At 43.0% G+C, this 17,339-nt stretch overlaps 1 protein-coding gene across 5 annotated transcripts in view; it reads left to right on the forward strand.

The window, feature by feature from the left end:
- Positions 1-6,220: 6,220 nt before the first annotated feature.
- Positions 6,221-17,339, forward strand: part of C25H8orf76 (chromosome 25 C8orf76 homolog) — a 48,887-nt gene continuing 37,768 nt past the window's right edge. For 3 of the 5 annotated variants that reach the window (XM_032467606.1, XM_032467603.1, XM_032467604.1), the window contains exons 1-4: positions 6,620-6,771; positions 9,365-9,460; positions 10,527-10,670; positions 14,265-14,722. In XM_032467606.1, the coding sequence (XP_032323497.1) occupies positions 6,655-6,771; positions 9,365-9,460; positions 10,527-10,670; positions 14,265-14,722 (815 nt within the window). In that variant the 5' untranslated portion in view covers positions 6,620-6,654. Of the gene's footprint in view, positions 6,772-9,364; positions 9,461-10,526; positions 10,671-14,264; positions 14,723-17,339 lie in introns of all 5 variants that reach the window. The other 2 variants (XM_006179738.2, XM_032467605.1) reach the window with 2 other exon arrangements.

Here is a 17,339-nt window from a genome sequence, read left to right on the forward strand (position 1 = left end):
ATTAATGAAACCGTTAGGACCAGAAGCGCCCAGGATCTTAATCCTAGGAGCATTTGTTCAGTATTCACTCAGTATTCATGGTGACTTTGAGTATTCATGGTGACTTTATAGCACCTAACTACTATGAGTAATGAGAACTGATTTTATCTCCTTTTGTGGGTTGTCTTTTCACTTTCTTGATAATACACACAAAAAATTTGATGCACAAAAAATTTTAATTTTGATCAAGTCCAGTTTATCTATTTTTCCTTTTGTTGCTCATGCTTTTGATGCCATAGCTAACGATCATAGCTAAATCCAAGGTCATGAAGATTAATCACTACATCTTCTACAAGTTTATGGTTGTAGTTCTTATATTTAGATTGTTAATCCATTTTGAGTAAATTTTTGTATATGTTGTAAGGTAGGGGTCCAACTTCATTCTTTTACATGTGGCAATCCAGTTACCCCAGCACCATCTGTTGAAGCAATTATCCTTCCCCCATTGAGTGGACCTGGCACCTTTGTCAAAAACCAGTTGGCCATATATGTGAAAGTTTATTTCTGGGCTCTCAATTCTATTCCATTGGTCTACATGTCTATCCTTATGCCAGTACCACACAGTTTTAACTATTACAGGCTTGTAGTATGTTTTCAAATCAGGAGTACAAGTCCTTCAACTTTCTTGTTTTTCAAGATTACTTTGTCTGTTTGGAATCCCTAGCAATTCCATAAGAATTTTTTTTCCATATGAATATAAGAATTGCCTTTTTCATTTATTCAAAAAAAGTTATTGGGAGTTTGAATTATGAATTACGGAAGGAATTATATTCAATCTTTCTTTATTGCTTTAGATAGTATTGACATCATAACAATATTAAGTATTCCTATACATGAACACAAAATGTCTTTCTATTTATTTAGGTCTTATTTAATTTCTTTTAGCAATGTTTTGTATTTTTAAGTAGACAAGTGTTTCACCTCCTTGGTTTCATTTATTCATAGGTTTCAGATGCTTTATTATTATTATTGGGATTGCTTTCTTAATTTCCTTTTCAGATTGTTCACTGCTGGTGTATAGAAACACAACAAATTTTTGTTGATCTTGTAACCTGCAACTCTGCTGCATTTATTTATTAGCTCTAGTAGCTTTCTTGTGGATTTTTTAGGATTCTCTCTATATAGGATCATGTCATCCATAAGTAGATGTAGTTTTACTCCTTTCCAGTTTGGATGCCTATTATTCTTTTTCTTGTCTGACTGCTCTGGCTAGAACTTCTAGCACTGTGTTCAATAGCAATGGTGAAAGAGGGCATCCTTGTCTTGTTCTTGATCATAAGAGAAAGCTTCCAGTCTCACCATCAAATATGATGTTATCTGTGGATTTTTACTAAATGCCTTTTATCATGTTGAGGAAGTTCTATCCTAGTTTATAAGAAATATTATCATGAAAGGGTTTTGGCATTTGTCAAATATCTTTTCTGCATCAGTTGAGATGATAATGTTCCCTTCATTCTATTAACAAGATGTATATTGATTAATTTTGAACCACTTATGTTGAACCACTCTTATATTCCTAGAATAAATCCCACGTGGTTAGGTGTGTCATAATTTAATATGCTGTTGTATTCAGTTTGCTATTATTTTGTTGAGGATTTTTGCACCTATATTCATAAAGGATATTGGTCTATATGTATCTCTCATGGTATCTTTATGTCATATGGTAAAGGTATGTTTAATTTTGTAAGAGACTATTAAACTATTTTCCAAAGTGGCTGTACCATTTTTTATTCCCACAAGCAACAAATGAGAGTTCCTGTTGCTCCACAGTCTAACTAGCATTTGGTATTGTCTATATTCTTGATTTGGGCCATTCTAATAGATGTGTAGTTTGTTTTAATGTACATTTCCTTGATGACATATGGTGTTGAGCATTTTTTCATTGCTTATTTGCCATCTGTACATCTTCTTTAGTGGAATTTCTGTTAAGGTCTTTGGCCTATTTTTTAAATCAGGTTGTTTTCTCACTGAGCTTTAAGAGTTTTGGATAACAGTCCTTTATCGTATTTGCCTTTTGCAAATATTTTCACCCAGGCTATGGCCTGTCTTCTCATCCTTTTGAAATTGTCTTTTGCAGAGCAGAAGTTTTTAATTTTAAAGAAGTTCAGCTTATCAATTATTTCTTTCATGAATTGTGCCTTTGGTGTTGTACATAAAAAGTCACTGCCATACGAAATACCATCTCGGCTTTCCGCATGTTATTTTCTAGGAGTTTTGTCGTTTTGCACTTTACATTTATGTCTATGATCCATTTTGAGTTTATTTTTGTGAAGGGTGTAAAGTCTGTATCTAGGTTCATTTTTTTTTTCTTTGCATGTGGCTATCCAGTTGTTCCAGCACCATTTGCTGAAAATACTACCTTTTTTTTTTAAGACTATCTTTAAATACAAAGTAACTTAGTGGAATTAAGCTCTCTTTCTCTAAACTTCCTTTGCACTTTCTCTTTCTCTAAAGCAGTTTATTGCTTTCTATCTTGCATTATATTCAGTTCTTTGTTCATTAACTGTATATTTTACAAAGTAGGTTCACAGTAGGTACACAGTTGCTTTGACTGAAATAATACATGAATGTTACTCCTTCTGTCTGGCTTGTCCTTCTTCTGACATCACCACCACCATTGTTGCCTCCCCTTGAGGCCTCCCTCATTCCCTTTCTGGTGTTGTCAGAACTAACTGTTCCTCCGTGTCTACCCAACAGGTCTTGATTGGCTCTGTACGTACATCTATTTCACTAGCTTACAGCACTTTGAAGTAGAAATCAAATTAAAGGTAGAAAGGTAGAAACCAAATTAAAAAAAAATTTTTTTAAGCTAACATTTGTTGAGTACTATGTGTCAAGCACTGGATTCAGAGAGTTACGTGATTTATCTCAAACGCCATGAGGTGGATGCTATTATCACCCCCGTTGATGGATAAGGAAAGTGAGCGTCACAGAGGTTCAAAGTCACACGCCTGATAAGTGTTGGTGGTGCCAAACCTGGCGAGCCTCCAGAGCTCTCACTGTTAACCATTGCCTCTAGTGCCTAGCCAGTGTCTTCAAAAATATCTTTACTCAATAAACGTTAATCATATTGTGAGTTTGGGAGCCAGGAGAGAAAAAAGTAATGCTGGCTGGTTGTGCACATAGCTGGTGTTGGCAGGCAGTGTTTGTCTTTGGGACAGCAGCCTGTGACACTGGAATGAAGTGATCTCAGCAAGAAGCAGTGCACTCCACGAGCCCTGAGAAAATTTCGTTTGGCTCAAGACTTGCTGACCTGAATAAGAGGGCATTAAATTGAGTTTTGTGTCAGGAAAGAGGAGAAAGGCCAAAACTCAGCTACACAGTCAGATCATATGACAACCAAGGGAGTGACGGGAAAATCACGCGACATCGTGGGCACTGGGTGCAGTAAACACAAGAAAATACAGCCAAGAAGCTAGAAACTTGAAGTCTGGATCATTAGATCATTCGTTCATTCACTTGATGTGTTGAGCACGTGATGTGCTCCCTGCCTGGCTCCCCGCCCTGCGGTCTCAGGCCACACAGCTAGCTCTCCCTCGCTCTCTTGGCCTCAGCACCACGCCTGCTTCCCGCTCCTCATTCTTTCCTTGCAGCTTTTCAGATGCTCCTGGTTCTGCCTGCAGTGCTACCTCCAGGTGTCCTCCTGGCCAGCTCCTCTCTTCACTCCAGGCTCAGTTCAAAGGTCACCTCTTCAGAACCACCCTCCCTGAAAGAGTCTCTTTCTCATACCTAACCCCTCAGATTTTCTCTGTAGCACAACCTCGGTCTAAAACTACCTTGTTCATTTATTTCCTTGTTTATTATTTATCCACTGGAACTTAAGTTCCATGAGAGCAAGGATCTTGTGTGTCTTATTTGTCATTGTATCTCCCACTCTTAAAACAGTCCTTGGCTTATAGAACGTACTCAATACATTTTAGTTGAATCAATGAATATACCAACTCTAAAAATTTACAAAATATGGGAAATAAATGAGTGAGCTTAGTGTGTTATTATAAATTAATAAATAATTGAGAATTAGTGGGTTGGAACTCATGACAGTAATGGAAAGGTATGCTTTGCTCAAATGAAACCAAAAAATATGAAAAAGGAGAAAAAGCAATGTTTACAAACATCCATGGAAGCTGAGAAAGGGAGCTCAGAAGTAAACAGGGTAAGAAAAGGAGAGGAAACTGATTTCATCATAGAAGATGTTTTACACCTGCTGAGACTTGTTACTCCCTATCGCAGCATTTTGCCACAGTCTGTAATTAATCTGCTTGCGTACATGTTTATCACCTGTCACTCACTTTAATTTAGGCTCCTTGAGAGTAGGGACCACAAGTGATATATCCTCAGCCCTTGGCACAGAGTGGTACACTGAGTCATGCACAGAATGAGGAAGTGAATACTGTGGACCAAGTGTTGCCCTGGAGGAGGGTACAACGTGCAGCCTAATGATGAATCCGTTCAACAAGCATGGACTGAGGGCCTGCTGGGTGCCAGACCCTGCCCAGTGCTACACAGGAATGACCCAGTCCCTGCAGAGAATGAGCTCACAGTCTCCTGGGGATGATGGGCAAGTGAGCATGGGCAAAAACTGTGCGTGTACAAGAGCTATACGGGATGAGAAGGGCCCTGTTAGAGAGAAGCACGTGGTGCTACATAAACCCAGACAAGGGCCAGAAGCCCAGACTGGGATCAGGAAAGGCTTTCGGGGAGTCAGCCAGACGGAGGGCACTGGGAGGGGCTTTCCTTACAAAGGAAACGGCGAGCTGGGACCTGGTAAGCAGGGAAGGTTGCAGGACGAGAGAAAGACCAGGGGGAGAATGTGGGAAGCTGATTCCGGAAAGGGCCAGCCTGGCTGGAGAGCATGGATTTAGTTAAGGGGATGGGGAAGTAGGGGGTGGGGATAAAACTTCCAGGGGTGATGCACCTGTTCATCATCTTGACAGGGAAGGGGGAAGGTTTCATAGGTGTGCACTTATGTAAAAACTCACCACTTTCAATGTGTGAAGTTAATTGTTCATCAATTATACCCCAATCAAGTTGTAAAACAAACACTAAAAAAGTAATAATAAAACAGTATGTGTTAGGTTGGCAACAGGTTGTAGATGACTTTGATGCCTAGCTAAGGAGTGGGTAGTTAGAAAAGTGTCAAGCTTTTTCAAAGCCCCTCAACATCTCCCTTGGACCAGGAAGGAAATTGGTAACCTCCAGACACCCATCCTTGAGGGCTGGATAAGAAGGTCCTGTGGCTTCCTCTTGCTCACAGAAGGTCTGTATTTCTAAGCAATTTCAGAAACTCTTTGAAGAGAAACTTTCTTCCCACTTTTGATTAAAGCCTATGGTCAAAGAAGATATATTGGTGTTCTGGGAGGGAATGCCTTTAAGAGGTAGAGGTGGAAATTGAGAGGGACCCAAGACTGGGAGGGGTGTGGAGGACTGCAATTTCTGAATGTAGCAAGAACAGTCCTGTATCCAGGATGTACCCCCAAGAGTGAAGTGCTCAGGGGCTCCCAGCCAAGATCAAGGCAAATATCCCAGTGGATGCAAATCCTGTAGACTACACATACATGTCTACTTGGCTTCCCTGTCACCTCCCAGTCCCACAGCCCCTCCTGACCAACTGGCAGAGCACCAGAGCCTTCAGCTCTTTGAATGGGAATAAGAATGTTTAGTTTAGAGAGAGAGATTGTGAGAATTAACTAAAATAAAATTAATAGGGTGTCCAAAGCACAATCAAGTACATAACTGATGCTCAATAAATGGTGGTTCTCCCTTCCCCCACTCATAGGTAGGGCATGAACATGTGACTTAGAACTGAGAAATGCTCCTGTCTATTACCTGCTGTGTAATATGGCACAGTCATACTGTGCTGTGGCACACTGGCCAGTAGTTTGTCAACAATCTCTACTTTCTAGTCTCAAGGAACATCTTGAAAGTATAAGAATTCTAGTAAATGTTGGTGTTGGAATTCTGGGATTCAGTGTTTTTCCAGACAGAATTAACGCTCCCCGATTGAACCCCCAGAGTAAATCTCCAAGTCCTCTGTTTTACAAACGCATGAATTACTGTACCCTGGTCTTTATTATCGGTGAGTCTCTTACAGAAGACAAGGGGGAATACTGACTCAATTCTTTACTTCCCAGCTCTTAGTCAAGAAATAATTGATCCTGAGCAAGTTACTTAACCTCTCTCAGCCCCAATTTCTCATTTGCAAAATGGGAATCATTGTGCCTTTCATAAGTTGTTAGAAAAGGATAAAGAATACACACACACACAAAGTGCTTAATGTAGTGCCACGAATGTCAACAGTGAAAAACTGGTACCTACCAGTTTTAAACAGCTACCCTGAGGCCAGTGCTTTCTGATGAGTGCATGTAAGGATCGCTCTATCTATCTCCTGAAACGGAGAAGTCAAGCTCTGTCTTGGCGTGGTGAATCTGATAAAAAAATCTCAGTTCAACGACTCCCAAATCTGCCGTGGGCCAAGTCCCGGGCTGGCCCTGCCTACGGACTACAAGTCCCAGCATGCCGCGCTCTGGGCCTTGGCGGCCCCGCCCCTTCTGCGTCGGCCCGTACGTAGGCGCCGCTCTAGGCGCGCCCTCTCGATGCGTCTGTCCTGGGCGCGCAATGGAGTCTGGCTGCTGGTTGCTGGGTGGCGAGTTCGAGGACTCGGTGTTCGAGGAGAGGCGGGAGCGGCGACTAGAACCGCCCGTGTCCTACTGCGCCAAGCGCTGCGAGCCGCAGGTGAGAGCGCGGGGCTTCTCGGCCTCACCCCAGCCCCGGGGCCTCGCACTCCTGGCCCGACAGCGCTTCAGACGCCCCACGCTCGCGTATTCTCCCCCGACCCCAGACTCTCCCGGCACGAGCCGGGCTCTCCTACACCCACCCGAGCCTCCCTGCCATCCCTTCCCCGCACGAGGAACGGAACGGCGTCTCCCGAGCCCTACCCGGCTGGGCCTGGCCCTCTCTGCCCCTAGGGGCACCTGGCGTTCGGTGGACCTCCTGGTCTCACGCTCCTCCTCTGAAATCTGCAGTAACTCCCGTGGGCCTACCCTGATTCTGCAGCCGGGCAGTCAGGGCCCACAGAAATCCAGCCCCCGCCCACTTTTCAAACCTTAGTGTTGCGTGCTCCCCAGACCGCGACGTCCCACTCCGGGACCCGCTCTTGTTCTGTGAATTCCCTCTGCTCACGTTAACCCCGCTCAGATGGTCAAAATCATTCTATTATATCCATTTCTCAAGGCACATCTTAAATGCCACCTCCTCCAAGAAGTCTTTTCTGATTCCCCCTTCTAACCACATATTTTTATCTTGACTCCTTTCCCCTTTTTTTACGTATTAAAGCACTTGTTAGTATCTGGTAAAGCTCTCAGACCCGGAGTGCTAAGTGATCACAGGAGAGTGGGTGCTTAACTTTATCCTCCGCAGTGCCTAGCAGTTTTTGTTTATAATAGGAACTCCATGAATACTTCGAATTAGTATGAGTATTACCTTGCATTATTTCGTGTGTGTAACTCTCATGTCACCAGTAATAATTCCTGTTTATCAGATAGTGTTCCAGACCCTGAGCGGGTTCCTTTACATGTTATTGTCTCATTTTTCCTTAAAACCCTTGTACTTAAAGGTGTCAGGCGCTCAGTAATTACTCAGTTATATTTTTATTTTATTTCACTTAACGTTTTCTCCTTGCCACATGCAGTCTCTTAAAGTGACCTTTAGTGCTTGATCATATAGACTTAAAGCAGGGAATGGGCTTTGGAAGTCATGTGGTACCGCGGTAAAAAGCCGCCGTTGTGAGACAGGACCCTTGAATTCCAGCACTGACTTTACCAGTTGCCTTTCAAGGTGTCAGTTCCTTATTTGTCATTTGGGAAAACTAATATTTGCTGGCTGACAGGGTTATTGTGAGACTGGATGAGAAAATACTTTGCCAGGTGATATGTACTGTATACTTATAAAGTAAAATCCAAAATAGTCACCTGTCCTTAGAATTTGTTTGGTAAATGATATTTGCTCATAAACTCAGGTCTCATTCAAGTCCTCTTGGTTTCCCCCAGTGTAAAACCAGGAGTTTGGGTCAGAAGGTTTATTCTCCCTGTCTGCTCCCAGTGGGACCAGGTGTTTGCCTTATCAGCACTTTACCTTAGACTCACCCTTGTTCACAGCTTTTCCCTGCTTCTTCTCAGAAGGTATTTGAAGCCATCTTCATCTGAACACATGCCAGTTTTGCTTGATCATTTCCCAGTGGGATAATGAAAATTGGATGGAGGTTTGCAGTTATGCAGTTACTGTTCAAGAAGTTGGGATTGGCTGATAACCTAATATATACTGTGTGACTGGAGGGCATAAAGTACAAAGGGAAATTGTGGGTTCGGTATGTAGACTGTTGTTGAGTTACACAGCACTTCAGGGAGAACAGAACAGTGGTTGCTAGCTGTCTCCACTGTGGGTCAGGCTAAGGAGGGAAACTATTACAGTACTAAGATAATGAGGAGGGAGTGATACCCAGGCAATTCCTTAAAAATTAGAACCAAGAAATTTTGACGTGTTGGTGGAACCGTCACAAATGCAGTTACCTTTGAATTAGCAGTAGCACCAGCTGGGAGTAGACTTCACTCAGCCTCAGTGTGTTTTGCTGAGTGAAAGGGAGGATGAGATGGGCTAGAAAAATAACACACGGAGTGCTTTTCGTCATCACCATTTTCTCATCTTAATGCTCTTTACGCAGTAATTAAAAACCCCCTCAGTTTCACTTTTCCTTCTACCCATATGAAAAGCGAATAAAATATTCCAGATACGCCTTTCTTTACACTCTTCTCCTACAGCACTTTGGCTTTTGATTGCATGGAAGCCTCCTTTCAGCCTTAATTTCCATTTCCTCTTAGCTTAGATTCTACTCTGAGCTTTGACACTTTCATAATAGCACTATGACAGTTCCTTCCTGTGTCCTTTCCATAAAGAGTTGTCAATCCCTATTCCATCCACCCTAAAAATTTCTGTGCAAGAAAACATATCTCAGTCTAGAGAACCATTGTGAACTGTGCTAGTGAAGGGTAGGTTTCTAGGCACCACAACCCCAATTGAAAATGCTGTGGATAAAACCATATACTTTTTTCATTTTTTAGTTAAGAGGTGTATAATTGTGATATTTTTGATAAAAACTGGACCACCATTAAAATTGTCATTCTTCTTTGTCAGGTATTTTCCTGAGTCTTATCCTGAAGAAGTATGTCTTTTTTGAGCTTTAATCAATTATGTATGGGAAATTGCTTCTGAAATTTCATAGTTGAAAAGCATAGCTTCATTCTCTGTAATATGCTATTTTCATAATTTCTAGTGGTTTTATGAAGAAACCGGGAGCAGTGACGATGTTGAAGCTCTAACTGTCCAGAAATTCAAAGGGGACCTGGCCTACAGACGGCGAGAGTATCAGGTAGAATTCAACATACAGAAGAGTGGACCACTTGAAATGGGCTCTTGTTCTAACGTGTTACAAGATATTTAAATAGTGCACTAAGTTATGAGTGTGTTTATGAAAATGAGTTTAATCTTTTGTGATATGTGCTTGTAATCTTAGAAGCCCAGGCTTCTGGCCTTATCTGCATGGCTTTATGTAATTTGTCTCCTGTAATTCCAATATAGGGATCTTGTCGGGATCCTTGTAGCTCTGTTTCCCCAGGTTCTACATCTCCTTGTTATGTGGGAGCCTCTAGCACAGACACCTCATGGGGCCACAGGAGCAAAGCATCCCAGAGTGTGTAAGAAATGGGAAGAGGGAGCAACTCGATACCGGCTTGTTTTTTATAGAGACCTGTTGGGCTGCACCCCACAGGCCTACGAGCCTTGTAATTGTCCAGCCTCGAGACTGAAGAAAGAGCCCGGAGACAGCAACAGAGGCAGGGGTGGCTTATTGGACAGCGGATCTTGCACAAAGGCTCCTGGAGCCACACCCCACCATGTACAGCAGACAGACTTGGCAGCAATCTTGGCTACTCGGGGGAGAAGGAAACTACCATTTATACGGGGGAATTGACGTCATGTGGGCTCATCGGTTACCAGGGACCGATAGGCCCTGTAATTAAGAGGATTGGATGGTCCTGTGAGTGAAGTAGGGCCTGGGTGAACAGGGGATGTACAGAGAGCAAGAGAATGGCTATTTTGAGAGGCCTGAGCGTACAGACCGCAGGTCATCTTCACAAGGGTCCTGTTGTTACTTTGCAGATGAAAAGGTTATACAGCAAGTTAGTGGCAAAACCAGGATCAGGTTCCTGGTCTGTTTGGCTCCAGAAATGCTGTAGTTGTATTCTCCAGCCTTTTAGAAAAATAATACCGACTGACATACTCAAGTCTTCTTTAGTTCACTGTAGTGTCAATTATAACATTACCTTCTGCCTAGGAAAAAAATCACCCCATAACTGAATTCTTTTTCTACTGTGTTTCCCACCTTCTTTTTTTAATCCCTTCTCTTCATTTTCCTTTATTTAACAAATCTCTGCCAGAAAGCACTGCAGGAGTATTCCAGTATCTCAGAAAAACTGCCATCTACAAATTTTGCCATGAAAAGGGATGTCCAGGAAGGCCAGGCTCGGTGTCTTGTCCACCTGGGAAGGCACCAGGAAGCACTAGAGATCGCTACAAACTTGGTGAGTGGTTTCAGTGCTTATTTTCATTTGCTTTCCTAGGATAACTGAATAGTTTATTTTCTAAAAAAAAAACAAAACAACAACTTGCAGCAAAATCTGTGGGTTTGGAAAAGCAGGAAGAAAATTGTCAGTGGTGGAAGAATTTTATTATGATGTACAGTTTGGAGCTCTAGACATCATTTCCTTGTAATATTTTTTCCTATGTTATGCTCAGAATTCATTGTCTGAAAATCTCACTTGCAAAGTGTTTCACTCTTGTTAGGAGCAAGTACTCAGAGTGGGAGAATTATCAGTGATCTATTTTCTTCTTTAAGTTTTTGTTTCTTTTTAGAGTTTATTTTCCAAAATTTCTACAGTGAGCATATATACTACTTTTGTAAACAGGAAAAAAAGTTTTCTCCAAAATGGCTTAAATATCATACTAAGGCTAGCTTAATCTTTTTTATTCTTAAATGGAATCTGCAGAATTTTTTTAAGAAATGAGAAAAGCAGTTCTTTGTGATTCTAGATTCTGCTTGTTTTTGTTTTCAGATTAAAGCACCTGTGTTTTTTTGTGTAAATTTTATATGCAGATTGGTCTAAGTTGCCCAGTCCTAGTTAATAGATGACCAGTTTTCTTCTTCAGAGAGACTTAATGAGGCACCAAGGTACTGGTCTTGAGCCCTGTGGATCTCCTCGACTGGAGGTCAGCCTGAAGTATGCATCCAGCTGAGCCGTCCTCCACTGTCTCACTAACTAAGAGAAATCCCGAAAGTTGCTTGCCAAGGGGTTGCTTGCATGGGCCCTTAGCCTCTTGCAGTGAGAGGAAAGCTTGGCAGTAATTGTCTTCAGAACATGGAAAATAGCTGTGTTTTGCTCTTTCTCCCCCTTCCCTCTACTAATTGTGGGTGAATTCTTAAGCTGGAGGATGATTACTCTGTGAAGGAAGCACATGGCATGAGCTGTGACCTTGGTGGGATTTAACAGTGTTCATTCTCAGTCTCCTTGGTGTGCAAATTAACAGCAGCTTTTGTTCCTTCCATTGCTTCTTCTAGACGTCGGTCCCTGTCCTTCACTGCTGTTCCGTCCTCTCGTTCCCTCTCTCCCCGCCTCTCCTGCACGTCACTCTTGTGCTTTCTCTTCCCTGCCTAGACCACTGAAGGCAGTGGCAGCTGGATTAGTGTCAGGGGCTGGATTGTCTCTCTGGTTCCTTCTAGCTTAGTGAGTCTGTTTCTGTGGCTCAGAGAAAGATGCGTTGCCAGTCCGAGGACGCCAGGTCTCCAGAGCTGGAGATAGTTACCACGCAGGAGGATGGACAGTCAGACGACCTTCAGCTCCTCTGTCAGGACATGGAAGTGTCCATCGGGCTTCCAGGCAGCCTGTGGGGGAGGACTGTTAGGGAAGGAGGTGGCAGTATAGGCTGGTGGGTCTCACCCCTTTCTTTGGGTCTCTTCACGTGATCTCAGTGGACCCTGCCTATTTGCAAGTTTTTCTCATTTCCTGGTACCCTGTGTTTTGTTTTGTTTTAAAATTTTCTTCCCTACTTGTAGGCCCTCTTCTGTCATTGTTAGCTCCGGCTCATGTCTGTCCAAGTGGTTATTGTCCCCTGACGTTCTGTAGGGGGACAGATCCATACACAGCACTGAAAAAAAAGACAGCTAGCCCTGGAGTGCCTGTCAGGATGTGAACATTTTATGCTCACAACTTCTACTGAAGTTTATTCACCTCTCTTCTGAATGATTTTTATATAAAATTTGTAATAGAACTTATTTCTTAAACAAATAATTTAAACATCTTGCTTAATACGATCCTATGATAAACTGGCAAGGAAATTGCTTTTTGACAGTAAATGAGGAAGGGTATAGCTTAATAGGCAGGGTGCATGCTTAGCATGCATTGAGGTCCTGGGTTCAATTCCCAGTACCTCCGTCAAGTAAATAAGTAAACCTAATTACCTCCTTTAAAAAAAAAAAAATAGGGGGAGGGTATGGCTCAGTGATAGAGCGCATGCTTAGCATGTGTGAGGTCCTGAGTTCAATCCCCAGTACCTCCATTTAAAAAAAAAAATTAATAAATAGACAGTAAATGATTTTTTTTTCATTTATGCAGGCAGCAAACATTTATTTCAGAGCTACCATGTGCCTGGTTCTGGATTCAGGGCTAATGAGATGGATAAACCGTATTTTCACACACGCATTGCTCATCTTGTGTCTAGTGGGAGAATCCTAAGCCAGCTAACGGGCGTCGGCTCTTCTCAAGTACTTTTAATCTGTGACTTCTGGTGCAACTGACTGTAGCTCTGCCACTTGGTAGCTGTGTGACGCCAGGCAAATCATCTGACTTCTCTCTTGTGACTCAGTTGCCTCATCTATAAAATGGGATAGTGATAGAATCTATTTTAAAGGATTGTCATGAGGATTAAATGAGTAAAGCACTAGAATAGTGCCTGGCATGTGGTAAGCGCTCTTATCAGCGTTAACAGTCTCCATCGTCCTCACGTTGCAGAAGGAGTTGCGTGTGATACTCTGGAAAAATCACACAAACTCAATAAAATGGAATTTAGCATTGAACAAAAACCCTTTTGGAATTGAACGTTGTGTGGGGAAGGACAGAATATTGAACAATAGTGGTAATAAAACTAGGTAAGTTCTGTCCCTGGGAAGGTGCAGTGTGACAAATAGGTTACATTGGGCTTTATTTCCTGTCTTTTCACTGTGTACAGAATCCTCCTCAACCTCTCACTCACTGGTCTGCCAGTGTTTTTGGGCTGCCTAACTGGGTAGTTTTACACATATTTCTTGCTTAGTTCCGTGCAGGGGCTTGATCTGGATACTAGTTGGCCAGGTTTTCCTTAGACTTAAAATCAACCAAATCTCTGCAGACTGTAACTTAGAAAAAAGCCGCTTGTCTTCCCTAACCCACAGGGCTTTTGCCATATGGCAATTTAGGCATGAGATGGTGGCTCTGGTTAAGGCAACTTGAAAAGGATTTTCTGATCAGAAGGAAACCAAGCAACCCCCTCTGGCCAAAAATAATTGGCCTTGGTAATAGTCACCAGAGAAGGCATTTGGATTCAATTATGATGCATCGTGAAACACTGAGCGCTTCAGGGCCATCCTGTTTTAAGATGTCTAAGCCAAGTAAAATTTGGAAATAGAGTCCATTTGAATCCTCAAGGAAATTACCGTTTGGACTTTTAGAAAGCCTAGAATATTAAAATGGAACCATTAGCCCAAAGTATAAAAAAGTTGGCTTGGCTCTTTCAGATATGTGGCTGAAGACAATAAAGATTGTAATACGAACTGAACATAAACGGACATAGAGGTTTTTGGTGCTGAACTTTGCCAGACCACTGTCACCTGAATTATGTTGCTGTCGTGACATTAGGGTGTTTGGGAATGACTAGTGATTATTTTGTTAGGTAGTCTACATTTCCCTAGGTTTATGGTTACAAACTAATGTTCTGTTGAAAAATATTTAGTTCACTCTACTTGTGTGGCTGCTAAAAGATACTTCTAATTTACAACATGCACAACTTGGATTTTTAGGCATCTTCATTTTTATATGGGAAACATTCTGTAGTTTAAACTTTTTAACCTTTTTTTTTCCCCTTAGGAAAATAAGGCAACTAACACAGACCATTTAACCACTGTGCTCTACCTCCAGTTTGCTATTTGTTCAAGTTTGCAGAACTTGGAGAAAACAATTTTCTGCCTACAGAAACTGATTTCTTTGCATCCCTTTAATCCTTGGAACTGGGGCAAATTGGCAGAGGCTTACCTGAATCTGGAGCCAGTGCTTTCAGCATCGTTTGCGTCATCTCAGAAACAGAACAATTTCACCTTGAGTGACAAGACAATCAAATCCTCCTTTCCCCACTCAGGAAAAGACTGTCTTTTGTGTTTCTCTGAAACGTCGCCCAAGAGATCTGTGTTTTCTATGGAAGCAAGCAGCAGTAATAACCAGAAGAATGAGAAAGCTCTTAAAAATATTCAGAGCTGTATGGCAGAAGAGAGAGCAGCCGTGTTGCTGGAGACTCAGATGAAGGCCTGTGCCTCTTATGTACGAACCAGGTAAACTGAGAGTGGGTTAAACACACGCGGGGCTAAGCTCAGAGTAAAGGTTTTTCTAATTTTAAGCTTCTAAAAATTCCAGGCTAGATACTTGGTACATGTTTTTGAGATTTTTCCCATGGTCTGGATGAAATCCATTGAATGTGTTCTTTTAGCTTGTAGGAGTTAAAAACAAAACTGTTCAAGAATACAGCTTGTATTATCACTCAAGATAAAATATTAAAATTGGCAGACGTTAAAATTAGAGGAAAAATTAAATGTATAAAATATAAATCATTAACCCAGGGGTGGGGAGTATATAGGTCAGAGTGCATGCTTAGCATGCTCAAGGTCTTGGGTTCAATCCCCACTATCACCATTAAAAAAAAAAAATTGACAAAGGGGGAAGAGGTATTTGAAACAAGGAATTTTTCACTCAACATACCACAGAAAGCTACTAAAGAAGAAAATCTGCTCTTGTGTTCAGATCACTATTAATAATGCAAATAAACAATGTTAAATTTATTCTACAGGGAATTCCCATGGTTTAGGGACTCCAGATACTTTGAATCCATAGTATATACGAGTTTAAAGAAAAAGTGAGAATATACTCAACCAATTTGGTAATTTTTGAGAAAAAAAGACTCTCTTGGGTCTCAAATGATGCCAGAAAACACAGAGCTGGGTTTGTTTTTAAACTTTGGAGAGTTCAAGAAATACTGGTTAACAGTGAGGCTTGCTGAAAAGCGGTGTCTGTTTGGTGCATTTCAGACTTTATTCAGAAGGTGTTTATCAGCATCACCTGCTCACTTTAGTTCTGAAGTGCACTGATGGACAGCTGTGAGCCAGGCGTGTGCTGGGATCATAAAGATCGCTGGGGTCCCTTTCCTTACACGACTCCCTGGGCTGTGGCAGCAGAGCTCTGCGGGGGCTGGTGCAAGGGGCAGTGCAGAGTGGCAGGAGGAAGGAGGCCTTCGCGGAGGGAGCGGTGCTCCCGCTGCACGTTCATGGGGGCGTGGTCAGCTGCATGGATAAGTGTGTCACAGATGCTGTGTATCCACTCTTCCGTTTTAACCCCTGCTACTTGCTGGGGTAGGTGTTGGGATCCCACTATACAGACTGGGAAGCTGATTTGGAATCACACCCAAGGTGGCGCAGCTGTGAAATTCTGTCAGGATTGGACCCTGGTCTCTGACTCGTTTGAGCCGGGATATTTTACTGCCTCTGTGGAGTGTCCCCAGATGAGAAGAGGCACGTGCAGCAACGGGAAGGAAAGCACAAGGGGTGGAAGGGCCGGTGTGGCACGGTGCTGTCACACAGTCTGGTGTGGTGAGAGCAGCCTTGGTGGCAGGGGCCCAAGAGGTGCGCCCTGGACCACGAAGCCAGGATGGCATTGTATGAAGGAGGCAGGACCTCGGAGTCAGATCTCATTTTAAAGAATCTAATAAATTGTTGTTACTGAGAGAATGAGCCTGGACTTCTGCGCTTGCTTGCCCTCTGACCTTGTGCAAATTACAGAAACTCCATCTTCAGTTTCCCCACCTTGACAGGTGGAGAAATGGGGGAAATGCCTACTTTGTAGGGTTGTGAGGAAGTACCTGCAGCACTGATTGTAGTGCACCGCATCCGGTGAGCATTTGGTGAATGTTGTATTTGTGTTGTTTTGTCTTCATTAGCATAAGGCGTTAAATGTCGTCTTAAGGAGTTTGGTCCTTATGCTGAGGCCTGAAGAGAGCTTGAAGGTGTTGAGTGTTGAAGTGGTGTGACAAGAGCTGTGACTGAGAGAGAGAGAGAGTGCATGGCTGGGAGGATGTATTAGAAGAGGGAGTTTGGATCTAGGGACACCAGCAAAGGAGCTGTGGAATCGTGGCTGGTGCTGAGGACCTGACCAGGGATAGCGTGGTGAAAATAAAAAGAGGGAATGGACGGCACACAGGATGGAACAGACAGGATGGAACAAGGTGTGTGGGTAGGACGGGTTGAGGGGGAAAGCAGAGGAGTCAGAGACAGCTCTGAGGAGTCCACCTTGGGGGTGGATGGTGGTGCCTCCATTGAGACAGGATGCTAGGGGAGGAGCAGAGTGGATTTAGGGGGGAGATTCAGCTGGAGCTTTCCATTAGGAAGTGGGAGCTGAGCTCAGAAGAAGGGAGTCAGAGATTAGGGAGCTCCAGGAAGGAGATCAGCCATCAGTGAGAAGAGGCTTTGAACGCTCAGAGGTCACTTGTGACCTTAGAGGAGGCAGTTTTGGTAGGGGTGGGGTGACACGGCAGACTGCACAGGACTGAGGCGTGAAAGAACATGAACCAGAGGGAGCGAGGACAAGCTGTATTTTCAAGTAATTTCAGGAGCAAGAGGGGGAGCACGGATGTAAAGGGGTCACACGTGTAAAAGCTTCCCGAGGCCAGGCAGGTGTGTGAACAGGTTAGAGGGAAACAGAGTGAAACCAGTCAGGTCGTGCTCTTCTGCAAAACTCCCCAGTGGTTTCCCACTGCACACACGTGAGCACCACGTTTCCTTCCGTGGCCTGTGCGGTCTTAGGTGAATTCTCCCTGCCTGTCTTTTTCTCCTCTCTTACTGCAGTTTGTTTCTCTGGTCACAGAGATCTTCCTGGTTTTCAGAGCGTCAAGCTAGTTCTTAT

Source organism: Camelus ferus, chromosome 25, assembly GCF_009834535.1.
Source record: "Camelus ferus isolate YT-003-E chromosome 25, BCGSAC_Cfer_1.0, whole genome shotgun sequence".
In the NCBI taxonomy this organism is placed as follows: Eukaryota; Metazoa; Chordata; class Mammalia; order Artiodactyla; family Camelidae; genus Camelus; species Camelus ferus.